The sequence below is a fragment of the Lissotriton helveticus genome, chromosome 7, assembly GCF_964261635.1.
Source record: "Lissotriton helveticus chromosome 7, aLisHel1.1, whole genome shotgun sequence".
Taxonomy (NCBI): Eukaryota; Metazoa; Chordata; class Amphibia; order Caudata; family Salamandridae; genus Lissotriton; species Lissotriton helveticus.
Window position 1 is genome coordinate 1,910,657,845 of NC_136068.1, and position 15,446 is coordinate 1,910,673,290.

The 15,446-nt window shown below is 44.7% G+C and overlaps 1 protein-coding gene across 1 annotated transcript in view; it reads right to left on the reverse strand.

Moving 5' to 3' along the window:
• LOC144767864 (transient receptor potential cation channel subfamily V member 6-like) overlaps positions 1-12,048 on the reverse strand; it is a 155,691-nt gene extending 143,643 nt beyond the window's left edge. Inside the window, exon 1 of the mRNA XM_078651222.1 lies at positions 11,401-12,048. Within this exon, the coding sequence (XP_078507348.1) occupies positions 11,401-11,498 (98 nt within the window). The 5' untranslated portion in view covers positions 11,499-12,048. The remainder of the gene's footprint in view (positions 1-11,400) is intronic.
• Positions 12,049-15,446: the final 3,398 nt, after the last annotated feature.

Below are 15,446 nucleotides of genomic sequence, written 5' to 3' on the forward strand. Positions count from 1 at the left end.
TGTGGAATCGCGGGTCAGACTCAGCTTGCCGGTTTGGCACGCTTAAGAGTTCTGACTTCCAGAAAAAGTTCCAAGTTCAAACATGGAGGGCTTCATCAGGACTGATGCCAAGCAGCATCCGGTCGAAGACAAGGCTTCAGGGGCAGAGACTTATGACTTGGACTGCTCACTTTCCTACCTTAATTGACAACCGCACTGGGGTCACACTTTATAGAAATCCCCCATCGTCGAGCACCACTTTGGATCCAGCCTTCAATTTGCCCCTCTGCAACAACCACATTTTCCTCCATAAAAGTTTCTAAGCCTGAAGGTAAGCTTTCTGTTGGGACTAACCAAGACCCAGTATTTGACCAGCGCTCCATCACGGTTGGCCTTAAATTTTGACCTGGTGGTTGGTGCTTTGTGCTTTTTAGCTCTATTTTTAGATACATGCTTTAAAAATTCAAGTCTCTGGTTCCATTACTTGTATTTTTGTTGTTTTGGTGTCAAATGATCGAATACATTTTACTCTATTTTTTAGGTCGAGCATGAGCCAGCGCACAAGCGCTGCTCTGCGAAGAGTTTTGGTAGTTGAGTACTGAGAGAAACTTTGCCCACTCCCCCTGCCCTTATTTTTCATTGGCTTGTGTGTTTGTCCTTTGTAAATGCTGTATTCTGATTCGTTATGAGGCTCGTTAGTCCCTCCTTAGTACAGCAATGTTGTCATTTGTATCCGCCCATGGCTATTGGCCCCTTTACTTGGTTGTTACGCAGGGCATTTACTATTTTCTTCGCACACACGTAGCATCACTCAGCTTTGTCCGTGCCTTCTCCTCTCCTCTTCCACCCCCCGACACTGCCCTCCGGGTGTCCATGCATTTAACCCCACCCCCCCATCCACCCTCCCTACCGATGTCCTCAGTTTAGAAATACTGGACAAAAAGCAGAGGCCTCAATTGTAAACATAACCCCTAGGCGTGGCATTTCCCCCATTACTGCCAAGTATGTCAGGACAGTGCAAGTTAAGAAAAGACGCTGGCCTGCACACAGAAACAAGGCTAGCGCTCACTGTTCTTACTGCCTCAGTCAGAGACCACTGCAAACCGTTCTCCTTCAAAGCACCATTTCACATGCAATTCAGTTTCACATAAATAAGTCATGTGCAGTATAGCTAGTGGCAAAAGGGAAATCAAGTCCGCGGTGGAATTTTTTTTTTTAGAAAATACTTAAACTCGCCCATATAATGCCTACTGCCCTCTTACCCTCCTCCTCACCCAGGCTCCCTTATACCCAACAACGAGTTGGAGGTGAGCCTGTTTCTCATAAGCCATTATGTTACAAAAACACTGTTTTGGTTGTTACACTGAGCAGTGGAAACTGTCTTCTCACTGCACAGTATAACAACAGAAATAATCGGTGGTTCGCCCTGACACGGATTGTGATTGTTACTTGAAGTGAGTCCTCTGCCCTTCCAACAAGTACTTCAATTTTTACAGAAACCAATGATTTTGTTTTTACAATACCCATGATTCTATAGTTTAACACAAATTTAAATGCAGCATATTCTGTCATCTTTGTTGTGTAGATGTTGGATTCAAGTCAGTTTATCTTGGGTTCAGATCCAATGACTCATATAAATAAGGTTTCTGCCACTGGAGGCACTACATTGGAACCATATTGGAAAATCCAGGCTGCTGGTGTGGCAATAAGTGTGGCAGGGTATGCTCAGACGTGAGTCCCTTGCTCACTTTGCCACTCCATCACCAGCCTCTTTTGTACCGCTGGTGTGGCAAGGCCAGTTCATATCACAACAGCTAGGTTACTCAGCTACTAAAGTCAGGATGGCAACTATGCCTAAAGCATATACTGCATTTCATTCTTGAGTTTATATAGCTCCTCATGCTTGTGAAAGAACCCAAATCACTTTCCAGAGAGTTTAGTGAGACCCTTGCAGGGATCACTCTTGTAATCCATCATGACGTATACGCGGTTGTAAGACAGTGGGCCGCGCCATTCTTCAGCACTGACTGAAATCTGTGTCCCTCATCACCGACCACTCAAACAGTTCAAATCCTTTCTTGTGTCTTCTTTTGCAAATATCAATAAAGGTTTTTTGAAACTTAAAAAAAAAAAGTGACAAGAAGTTAGACTTTGTGCACAATCATTCCCTCTCTGCTTCTATAGTGTACAGTCAACCAGAAAGATGATGTTTATCACCCAGAATCTGTTAAATGTCTCATGATCCTCCTTTGATCTCACATCCTACTGTTCAACTGTGAGACTGATTACATGCAGATATACCTGTGAGTCACTGATGAAGGGAACCAATGCTCAAATGGCCTTTCAGGAAATAAGAAAATGAATGGACCAGCACAGTCCCTAACATCTACGCAACATGAATCCCAGCTCCAGGCCCAGACCACCTCTTAAAGAAAATGGACTTCTTCTGCCATTCCTCCAGCATTCTTTGGTGATTTCATCCCAAAGAAAACCAGTGTCAGAAGCAGTGTCAGACTCCAAGCATCTGACCTCTTCTCACCAACTAAAAGTGCTCAAAAAAGTTTACATTTCATTCTCACAACACCATCTCACTGTAGTCATTGGCTGATCGATTCCTATTTTGGCAACTCCCTCTACAATAAAGCATTAGGCTACCACATCAACCAGCTGGGGAAGAAAGAGAGAGCGGAGTACAGAGAAGAGAGGGCGGAAGAAAAGCACAGCCTAGGGCCAGATGGAAAACCCATGCAAGCGCAAGGAGTGTTTAAACAAAAAACACAAGCAGTGTGTCCATGCTCCAGGGGAGGGACAAACTCAAGATGAGGAAGAAAAGCATACACAAGCCAAAGAGTAAGGAGTAACAAAAAGAAAGTGGCAATGAAGCCAATCCATTGTAAGCAGTGGGTGGGCTCTAAGACCGCTGTAAGTAAACAAATAATATGCATGCGCTGTCCGGCTGGCGAGAACTAAAAAAAAAACATATTGTGCTCCTTAGAGCAGGCTATAGCAAAACAAAATAATACAAATAATAAAATAAAACACCACTAAATAACAAAATCAACACCAGATACAAAACAAGCTGCAATGGCAATGTAGTCATGGGCTGGTCGATTCCTATTTTGGCAACTCCCTCTACAATAAACCATCACGCTACCACAATACCAAACTATAGGTAACACAAAATGCAGTGGTATGCTTCATTTTCAGACTAGGCGAAACCCAAAACATCCTGAACGGCAGAACCCTTCACTGGTCTCCAGTGAAAGACAATGTCCCCTTCAAAATGATCTGCCTCACCTATAAATGTCTAGAAGGATCAGCACCGACATACCTTGAAGGCAACTTCAAGAAACATATCCCATCCATACTAGACTCCTCGCATAACCTCAGCCTCCTTACAATCCGTACAACAATTCGCTGGTCCCAAAGAGAGAAGCATTTTTCTGGGTTTGGACAGGACATGTGTAATTCAATAAAACTCTTTACTTTATGTATAAAAACTAGAAACCAACTTATTGGGTTTTGAGGGATTCCTTGCTGTACTCATGCATCCTCTATTCCTAAGTTACACTCTTGGTAGATCATAGAAGCAATTCAATTACGCATTACACAAAACACAACAAGTATAAATAACTTTATAAATCACTTTCCGATGACAACCATGAAACCTAGGCAGGTGAAAGATGGCAGCTTCATGTGGTCACAGAGTGTCCGATGATGAATAGCTGCCACACCTATCGCAACTACTGAGGCTCTCAAAATTATGATCACCTTCACTTTTAGATGCCAAAGGTAGCAGAGAGGGCCAACACCTCTACTTAATGGAGATAGTTGTGGGGATCCAGGGATCAGGAATGTGTGCCCTCATTATTTCCTAGTCAGTAGGTCTCATGGTCCTGGTTGTGAAGTGGCGCGGTTCATTTGATAGACTCACCTGCTTCCCTTTTGGTTGGTTCTACTGGGAGAGGGGGGCCTATCTCGAAGCGACGTGGTACAGTACAGTTGTCCTCGTGGTGATGTGAAATTGTACAACTGGAGAGTGGCCAGGAGGGAAGAGATGGATAAATGTGGCACTGGAGATGCAAAGTAGAAGCGGCCTCAAGGAAACCAGCAGGGAGGAGTAGAGGGGATGATCATTCCACGGTGCTGAAAGACTGGTGGGACCGTGAGTTCTCCTGTGGTACAGAAGGAGCAGGAGGCCAGGCAGGCAGCTAGAATGGCTCAGCAGGGTAGTGAAATGTTTTTATTGAACACCCTTGCATGGTAGGAGCAAGGAAAGCAACAGCACCAAGCAGAGGACACTTCCCTGGTCTTCTCTTTGCTGTAGTAACCCAAGATGGTCTCAGTGATATTGTCCAGCACCTGGTTTCTAGAATCTGTGGAGGCGGGTACCAGAGGTACAGAAACTTCCATACCTGAATATGTAGGGGCTCCTATAGAGTATAAGTTGACTAAATTTGAACACCAAGGCAACTAACAATTGCAAAACAAGCCCAGAATTGACTTGACTCATGAGGAGCCTTCATGAACGTTAGACAAGAACTGCTGAACCAGACACCTTTTGGTCCAGCTAAAAGCAAAACCAAATCAGATATTGAACCCAATCAGGTATTGGTATAGGCGGACCACACAAAGGCCTTCAGTTTCTTATTGGGATTTCAGAACTACAAGTTTCTGAATCAGCTGGATCTGCACCACACTTGATATGACATATTTCCAAGTATCAGTATGTGCAAATGAAATGAAAGTTCCATGCTGACGGTCCCAACACTATTACAATTGTCGCTGTTGTCTAAAAGTGATTTAGCTCAAACATTGTCTTAGACCACTGGGTCTAACTCACCCACTCAGCCACTTGCTTAGTCACTCTGCATTACTGCCACCCCAGAGACTACTCATTCTCCTTTACTTTACAAGTATGTGATGGACTGGAAAGCTTCACTGTGCCAGGGTGTGATGAATCTTTAATGACCGTCTAGATGAATTATTATGGGGCAGCCTAATGGGGGACCTTATTCCTAGAGCTAGACACACTGAACTATTCATCGGCTACCAGGACGGTTACACACTGGAGAGTAATCAGATCTGTTCTTTGGTGGGGGAGTTAGGGGGGAGAAGTTGAACACCGAGTCTGCCAACCATCAGGAAATGTTCTTTCCTCTTACTCATTCATCAAGAAAGGTTGTGATGACAGTTCTGGCTTCAAATCAGGATCTGATGCAGAACTACAGGTTCACCAGCTATATTCTGAAATAAAATCATTTGAAAAACAGGTGCTGGCAAAGCTCTGGAGAGATACACCGGAAAAATAAGGATTTGAAGAAACCAGGACTTGAAAGGAGAATGAGGAGTGAGTCCACACTCTCCGATTCCTGCAACCAGATTATTGCCCATGGAGAGGAAAATAGAAGAAATAATTTGGATGGCTAATCTGAAAATGCATGTTGCAGTCTGTAGAGAGGTGAAACAAGCAAGCACTGTGGCATCCTGACCTTCCAAAGTAGAGATGCAAGCATATGCTCTGGAGAAGACTTTCAACATGATTAGTAAGTATCTGTCATCCAGGGAGACAAATCTTGAGATGTTTCATTGAAACTTGAAGAAATAGAAAATCGGTCATGGCATTATAATCTGAGTATTCTGAGAGTAAAAGAGGGAGCTTAAATTAAGAGATGTTCTGGACTTTACGGTTTGACCCTTCCAGATGGCATCAAAAGACTTTTGCACTAGAATCTGGACAGTAAGACTCTGACATGACATTGTTTACCTTTGTGGTAGGCTTAGGAGTAGTAAACCATGAGCCAACCTGATACATGTGGGCACTTTCTTATTGCAACAAATAATTGGTGAACACGGCTGCTGCTCTAGATCACAGATGGCAAAGGTCACAACATTCTAGTGTTTGTAGGGTTCTGCTGTACCCCTGGGGGCACTGATGTTAGTTCTGGCAGATGTAAGCTCCATTTCAGGGTGCTGGGCCAATGGTTTATCTGGTAGAACCAGCTAGATTGAAGATTATATATGATGATCATACTCTTTACTCTACCTTAGAGAATAAAGCCAGATAATGTTTGAAGTCCTAGAAAAGAAGTGGGAACATCTGAATATTTTACTTTAACATGTCTCTGTCCTTGTCTAAGTCAAGAATTGATAAGCTTTAAATAGGGGGTGTTCATTCTCGCTTTCTCATCTAATCTTTTCTCTCTACACAGGACTTTGGGCATGAGTTGGCGGCTAGTTGGGTGCTAATGGTTTTTATATTAATTAAGGGGCACTCATTCTGCCTATATATTTTTTTTCTTTTTCTATTTAGGGTGAACGTAGCATGTTAGCAAGGGATCAAAATTGAACAGTGACTGATTTCCACCAGTGGTGCACCTAAATAATGTGCCTCCCCTATACATTGAACAATAGATATATCAGTACATACATTCATGAGCTAAGATCTAGGTAGTAACATTAGAAACAAATCCCTCCAGTTATTGCAGAGACTTGCTTTTACTGACTGGTTTAGGAGTTTGGGTTGGACAGTTCCCATTGGAGCAAGATCAAGACTGATTGACAAATGGCCGGTCCAATCTGAGGTGAGACAGTGTGCAAAACAACAATGGACTGGGAAGCGGTCCCAAGTAATTACCTCTGGCTGAGAATAATCAAGCATTCCATCCGTCACTTTTTTGCATACTTCAGTTTTTTGCCCTAGGTGGGACGGGTATGCCAAAACGTGGATCCCTTGCACACTGTACCACTAGAACTAAGCTATACCTGGCTGATTATCCCTAATCAGGGCAAAACCGGTCCTGGGCTGCTTGTGTTCCAGTTCAGGGAATACCTGGCCTGGCAGTTCGGGCTGGACTGTTTTCATTTGAGCAGTCTGAAGACTGATTTGCACGTGGCTCGTTCCAAACTGAGGTGGCATGGTGTGCAAAGTAACAGTGGACTGGGATACTGCCCTCAGTAATTATAAATGACAGTGATTATTTCAAGCATTCCATTCATCACTTTTATATACTTTAGTGTCTTGCCCTAAGTGGGACGGGTTTGCCCAGACTTGGGGCCTGTGCACATGGTGCCACTGGAACTAAGCTATACATGGCGGTTGCCGTAATCAGGGGATACCAGTCCTCATATGCTTTTGTTCCGCTTCAAGGAGGACCTTGCTTGGCCGTTCAGGTTGGAATGTTCCAACTGAAGCAGGGTCAAGACTGATTTGAATAGACCTGGGTCCAAACTGAGATGGCATGGTGTGTAAAATAACGATGGACTGGGATGCGGCCCAAGTGATAACCAGTGGCTGAGATTAATTGAAACATTCCATCCATCACTTTTTGTATGCTTCAGTTTTTTGTCTACTTCAGGGTTTAGGACGTAGACCTAGTTTAGAAGTGCTCACTCAATGAACAGGGTTTTTTTATGTACATTATTTACAGATATTAGTTCTTGTTTTCTTGGCCTTGCTTGTTCAATATACTGGGGTGTGTATATATAAAGCCTGATTCACAGTAAAGACATGGACATACTATCATCCATTATTATTATATATGGGGTACAAACACAAGTTGAATAATTTTATCTACAAATATATTGAAGTAAAACTTGGGTCTTGGCCATTATGCATTGTATGAGATGCACCTAAGGTGTTGATGAGTGGGGACATGCTGAGTATTAATATATATAGAAAAAGTAGCTGCTTGGATGGAACATGAGAAGCATGACTCGCCTGCTCTCGACCCACGTCTAAAACAGAAGATGAGATAGATGAGCGACTCGTGGCTACTCATTATTTGCGAGCTAAGCAAGTGAGGACAAGGTTGCCAAGATATGTTATCAGCATATAACACAAATATCTTAGCATAGAGAACTTATGCATAAGGTTCCGGCACTTAACGTGAAAGAGTGGGAAACAGAAACATCAAATCAGGTTTTACAACAAGGAAGGTCCAGAGAGACTTCTGTTGTGGAGACCTACAAAGAATATTACTCTAATGCGTAGATGCATCAAACAGAATTGCATTTGCAAATGCTGCGAATCGCAATTTTCGGCCGTTTGCGAATGCAATTCACTAATTTGGAATGCATCATGCATTTTGCAATTTTAGGAATCGCAACCATGTTGCGATTTCTAAAATTGCGATTGCATTTAAGAAATCGCAATTTGAGGTTTCTTAAATGCAATGCATGACTATTTTTAAATTGCGAATTCGCAACTTGGAAGGGGTAAAATAGCATAAAGTTGAACTTCATGCAAATTTACCTTAAACTTTCAAATATGCACAAATTGCATTTTTGAAACCTTTTGGCCCATAGGAATCAATGGGAAGGCTTTTCCTTAATTGCGATTCGCAAATTGTGAATCGCAATTAAGGAAAAATACCGAATCGCAAAAAAAATGTGATTTTTTAATGCATTGCCGTTTGCGATTTCTAAATTGCGATTCCTCAATTTTCGCAATTTAGAAATCGCAAACGGGAACTATGATGCATCTACCCGTAAGTGTATGCACGAGACACTGAATGTCCAATGAGAGTTGTAGAAGAGCTTTGGAAATCAGTACTCTTAAAGACGTGAAGATGTGGCCATCCTTGATCCTCCTAAGAAGGCCTCCTGGGAGGTAAAACAGCAGGTAAGCCTCTTTACCCACAGAGTTTTACAAAATGTTTTACAATTTAAGCTTCCATGCGTCAAAATATTGCAAACGAGGCACTCTACTTTTACCCTTACTACCTGCAAACATTTTAGGCCTTATTTACAATATTTTGAAGCTCTGCAGGAAGGGGCGTCTTCCTGCACAAAAACAATCACAAGAGGTGCTTTCCACATTGTATGTGCTGCATTCTGCAGCACACCTTGAAAACGAAGGCGAAATAAAGGTATTTCCCCTCCTTGCGATTCCCCTGGGGAGGAGAAGGAATCTGATGCATTCCCAGGATTACGAAACCTTATAAATCTGGATATGTGTCAGATTCCATGGATGTTGCGTGGAAACACCCAAAGCAACACCCATGGAATGCCCCCTTACTCGCACAGTAGTCAAGTCAAGTCAATAAAACTTTATTCGGCCAGATTCTGGCCATAAAAGTACATTACGCATAAAAAAAAAACACATACATTTTGGAAGTAGACCAGAGATATATTTTAAAAACACAGTTAAAATGTGTTCCTCTTACAAAAAACATATTCAAATAGGCACAGGTCATCACTGTCAAAAAGCCTGATCTTTCCTCTAACGAATTGTCCCTGATAAAATAAACTTGCAACCCCATAGCAGACGAGGGGAGAAGGAAGCATCTGTAAATAAATCAGTGCTGATCTTACTTGTGTAAAATGGCGATCTCTAAAAAGTGGTAGAATATGTTTAGCTCACAACTCAGTATAGAAACCACAACAAAAAAAAAAATGCAACAGGCCTTGGTCAGAAAAATTATCACATGCACATGGTTGCAAGGTGCCTAAATTTGCAAAGCCTTGAGGTACGGTTAGGGACCAGTGGATACAATTGAATATGAATCTAGATAAAAGAAAAAGATGATGCAGATTATTTACAAAAGACCAAAAAGGTTGACATAAAATTCAAGGACTAATAATCATATAGGGCCATATGTATCAAGGCCAAATGCCGACATTCGCCGAATTTCGGCGTTTGCTAACCCATTTTCGCAAAATGGTATGTATGAAAGAATTTGGCTGTGAAAGAAGGAATCACAAAATTTGCCATTCCTTATTTTGCGATTGCAGTGAAGGAATGGCACATTTTGCGATTCCTTAAATGCAATGTATTAAGCAAAAAAAAAATCCAAAAAGCCCTTAAGGAATCGCAAATTACCACCAACTTGTAGTTGGTGGTATTTTGCGATTTCTTTTACAAATGCACTTTATGCAATTTGTAAAGTAAAGTAAAGTCCACATTTGTAAAGCGCACAATCACCCGTAAGGGTCTCTAGGCGCTGGGGGCCGTCGGGAAGATTAAGCGAGCTATTGCCCAGAGTCACATGGTGCTGGGCTAACCTGCCGCCGGAGCCGGGGATCGAACCGTGGTCCCCAGATTCCAGCGTCAGTCGCCCTGGCCGCGCCGCCACACCTCTTCCACTAAAGGTGCCATGTGACGCTCAAGGGCATGTATGTGCGCCATATGTGCACACATGTCATTTTCAGGGGTGCAGCAGGGTGTTCTTGAGACACCCCTGCACCCTTGAAATTATTCTCAATTTGCCTCCTGGCCCATTGAAATGAATGGGAAATTATTCCTTAATTGCGATTAGCAATTTGCTAATCGCAATGAAGGAATTTTAAGAAATCGCTAAAAAAAAGCAAATTTCTACATACATACCATTTTGCGATTTCTAAATAGCGATTCCTTAAAAATCGCTATTTAGAAATCGCAAAAGGGAATGTTGATACATATGGCCCAAAATTTCTACATGTAGATTTCTTACGTTCATTTGCTTCCCTATCCAGTTGCCTCCTCGTTAGGAATTGCGTTTTTATGACTTTCACATATTCAGGATGCAGCTTTCTTGGGTGATTAAATAGCTCTGGTTGCCCAAGTGCTGAAAGCTGTCGGGAGACACACTTTAACCAGAGAATATCTGCAGCTCTGTCTAACATCATGCAGTCCTCTATAATGATTTGGTTTAGATTTGGCTTATCTCTTGACCAAATTTGTAGCCACCATATCAAGGGTGCTTCAGCAATATTGTCAGTAATGTAACCCTGCCTTAATTCCTCATGTGCCATAAAAGCTGGAATGCTGGGGGGAGCAGCTAGGAGTTTACGTAGAGGTTTGTTTTCAGCTCCTTGAATTTCATCGCATTCCTTATGACCCCAAACCACACTACCATACACTGTCATAGCGACGCATTTCTCATTATAAATCTTCAGCAGTGATGGTATGGGTTTGCTCCCTAATCTTCTTGCAAAATGCTACTCGCATAGTAATGCATGCAGGGGGGCCATATTTACAAGGCCATGAAAAGCCAGGCAGGGTGACTAAACGAAGCCCATTGTGCCGCCAGGGCGTCAAAAAAAGTGACGCACTGGCAGAGCACTGCACTTGTAAATAATCCCCTTCATCTTTTTCACATTAAAGAGCAAGACAACAAGCATTTGAGCACTTTGTGGGAAGGGTGATTTTGTGAACATGTATTATAAGAAATAAAATACCCTCTGCCATGCGGAATAACGATATTGCAAATTCACCTTAGGGTTTCACTTCTACGTCATGTCCCTGTATTGTCACATAAATCGTTGGTTACTTGCAATATTCTTATCACCTACAAATAGGGTACTTTACCTCGTATATAATTCACTATCCTGCGCTGTGTATCCGTTTTAAAACAAGGCAACAGTAGGGCAGTGTGATGAAAAGAGACAGCAGAGGGCGGAAGACACCCCTTGGCAGCTCAGTTACGGGGTGAACTGTACCTTTTCTGCTGCAGAAGGTTGATCTCATGCGGTTCAAGCTCCCGGGGTTCTGATCTTCTGAAGCAGCAGCTCATTCTATTCCAGAGGTTTGGGAACATCCTGAGGCTCCTCCGAAGCGCCTGTCAGTCACGCAGCAGGTGCAGTGGTGGGAATCTGGGCGGTTTGGGGGATGGAGGGGGCGTCACTCTGCAGCCCGAGGGCGCACCATCCCGGCGCCCCCCGAGCACAGCCTCCGGGGCAGGTCCCTTCACATGTCCGGGCGCTCACTGCGTGACCGGCTGACCGGCTCCCGAAGCAGCGCCCTCCCCATGAGAGGAAAACTAAGACGAGTCGAAGTGAGTTTCTAAGTTTTGTTTCCTGGAAGAGAGAGCCGGGTCTGTGGGCATGCTGTGTGCGCAGCAGCCCCTGGCTCAGGTTTCTTGGCGCTGGGGGTCACGGGGAGGCCCCATGGATCCAGGAATCCCGGCGCTGCCCAGTCCCACCGCCCTGCGGTGATCCTCGCAGCCCCTAGCCTCGCTGCCTCAGGATGCGAGGCACCTCACAGGTGCACATGACACCGGCGGCGTGCACCAAGGAAGCCGTCGAGCAGGCCAGGCCGGGCCGTGGGAGGCTCTCAGGAGGACACGCCGGCTGCCGAGGATCACACGTCACCCCAGGGCTCTAAGCGGAATGAAAAAACAACCTGGGGGTCTCTTGAAGGGGCGTAGCCGACGTCATTAAGGGCGTGGCTTAAAACCACATAAACAAAAAGTCTGTGCTTTGCTCGATTAGCATTTTGCCGTGGTTGTCACTGCATCCAGATATATAATACAAGTAACATTACACCTGCAAGAAGCCAGGACTATTGGGTTTAGGGCCGGGGGGGGGGGGCTGGGGGGGTTGGGCAACTTCATGCAGTGTAGGGTGACCTGACCAACTGACATGGATGCAAATTCTGGACAGGACTGTAAAAATTCAGGACAAAGGGTCACAATTCAGGACACAAATTCAGGACAAAGTGTCAACATTCAGGACAAAACCTCAGGACAAAGGTTCAGTTTTACAGACAAATTGAAGGAGAGGCCGTTCCCCCCCTATCAAATCAATGCATTTATTTTCTATTTCCTACATTTAATATATATTCACTATGGTCTTTATGCGATTGCCTGTAGGTATGCTACATTGAGGTGGCACAGTATGTTCACCCCGCTGCCAGCCTGCCCTGCCCCCACCCTACTGCGTTTAGCTATGCTGGCCACTGCTGACTATTTTGTTAGACTCTCACCATCAGGTAACTACACATACAATAATGCACATCTTAACTGATAAAAGAAATAAAGTTAAACTAATCAATAGAAAATATTATATTGTATGTCATGAAACCTATATTGGTTAATGCATTCACTACAGATGTATAAGTGTGCAACCAGAGGTCCACAGAATTTAATCCTGTTTGATGTAGTAGGGAAACGTGACTTGTGTTTTTTTTAGTGCTTGGAGAGCCCTGAAAGCACTGTAAATGTTTAAGTTAATATTTTAAATGAGCAGTGCACACAGTATAATATATGCTGCCACCTCATCGGCACCTGACATTGCCATAGCCGTCCCGGACGGCTCCAAGATCACCCACAGGGACTGCATCAACAAACCAGAAGGAGGAATGGCCATCTCCAAGGGACTGAGAAGAGCTGGCTCCCTGTTAAGAATTCTATGTCAGGACTGGAGGCGAGGATAAAGCCTTCTCTCTTCGTTTTATTACAATAGCAGCATGAAGGTCAACCAAAAGACTACATTTCCCATGAACCATAGGGAAAGAAGTAGTCAAAAACAAACATGGTAACAACCAATCAGAGGCAGTGACAGTTTCCAATCAGGGGCAACCAGCCCAACATAGTCCCTTGCTGGTTTCCATTTCTCTTCTTTCTTCGCTGCTCCGCAGCAAAGCTAAGTACTCTCCAGTTTTTCTTACTGTATTGTGCTTATTGGTGAAATGATATGCTATTTGCCTTGTTTTCGTTCTTACATGCATCCTGAACTTGTTGTCATATTGTGACGCCGTGTGTGTGGAGGCGTTCGCGCCGGTGTTTGCCTGAGGGTTTTTTTCCCTTCTTGTGGCTTTTGTGTGGCCGTGCTTGGCGTGCGCGGGTGCTGTTACTCTTCCCCCCTCTTTGGGGTACGCGGTCCGTCCCCTTCGGGGGTTTTAGGGTTATGGTTGCGCCGTGGGGACGAGGCCTCCCTCGTCCCTATACAGCTTTGTGGTGCTGGCTGTGCCCAGTGGACCTCCCGCCGCTAGAGGGCGCTAGAGGTCATCGGAGCCGCGGTGCGACTTTTGATCTCTTCAAACGATTTAAACATCATGCGCGAGTCTCGGCTGCAGGGCCCCGGTCTGAGAGAAACACCCATGTGAAGTTGTAGCGGTGTAGGCGACCTTCTTACAGCGTTGCTGCTGCGTTTGTATTGTGAACGTTCCATCGCCCTTCGCTTCTAGACTGTATTGCTTCTTTACTACGCCTCGAGTGAGGTCTTGTGTCAGTCTCTTCAGGCCTTTAAGGGGACATGCCCAGACAGGTGAGCGCTCCTTCGCAGGGAGTGTGTTTGCATTTGCTGCCAGCAGTGTCCCCTGGGGCTAGCATCCATTGAATTCTGGTGCCGCTCTACCGCCCTGATTTTAGCTGACACCCAGCTTTCTACTCTGACACGGTTCAAGGTTGAGGTCTGTGAGGTTGCCAGTCCTGCCCTTTGCCCGGGGCTATAGCAAGCATGGATTACTATGACGAATACCCTGAGGAGGAGGACCCCCTCGCTGAGATGCCCTGCAGGGAGGCATTTTATGATGCAGTTTATCTTCAATCTACCAGGCTGTTGGCCAGGCTATCTCCCCCCTGAAAGATGGCTTTCCCGCCGAATAAACAATGCTTTTTCGTGCCTTGAGCAGCGCATAGGGGTTATCCCAGCTCCTGTCACCCCTCAATCCTCAGCCCCAGGTGACACCACCCGGGCCAAACGAGCCCGGGTTCCGGGAATGGATTCTGATGCTTTTGAGAATTTACCCCAGGCTTTTCTGGATAGCCGTTCTGTAAAGGATACACGATGATTCTGCAGGAGCGTCAGGAATCCGAAGTATAATCCGCAGCCTTCCCCTGTAGCCTTCCGACTCTATCAAGCACTAGAGCACAGGAGGCAAAACAGGGGAAAACAGGGGGAAAAAACAAGGAAAGGTTGGGGGTAACAAGTGGGTGTTGAGGGTCTTCAGACTGGTCGTCTCAACCTTCTTGTGGGCTTGGCAATCAAGAGAGACTGTAATGCAAAGGGTTATATTCTTACATCTGAAGAGGACAATCACATTCCCAATTATACAACATAACCTTTCATACCTAGCTACTTGTATATGAATGTTCCTGAATGGATATGAGAGGACCTCTGGACAGGGATATAACTGGAGCTGTAGTGAAGAAGACAATACCTTCATAAGTTGAATGACCTAAAGTATACTTGTATATGGTGTGACTAACAAGATATACTGCTCACTCTGATCTTCTGTCTTAACTGCCACGAAGCACACCCCAAAGGATTAATTGAACATAAGAATTCGGTTGTCATATCCTGGATAGTGGAAACAACATCTACAACAAACAAAACAGAGAATCATACACTGCAATACAGTAGTACTGATACCAATTACAATGTGCAGCGCAAGGATGCGCTGTTACCGTGTTTCTGGAACATGTAGCTGTAGCCCATTCCTCTCTGGTCCACGCAAGATATCAAGTCCAATGAGGTGAAGAAATCACCAGAGCTGAATAACCCCCAAAAGTAAGTGGTGTGTGAAGGGATAAGGAAAAGCCCTAACTAACTAAGGGCAGCACACCTGTAACAACCCGGCCGCCAACGGAGCAGAACCCGGCTGGCAGCGGAGCAAATCCGGTGTGGTAGGAAGAAGGAAGGGTGAAGGTGTGCCCGGCCCGTCAGCGGAGCAAAACCCGGCTGACAAGCGGAGCGGTAAACGAGGCCAACAACAGAGGGAGGAAGCCCGGCTCGCCAGCGGAGCACAAGCCCAGCTGACAAGC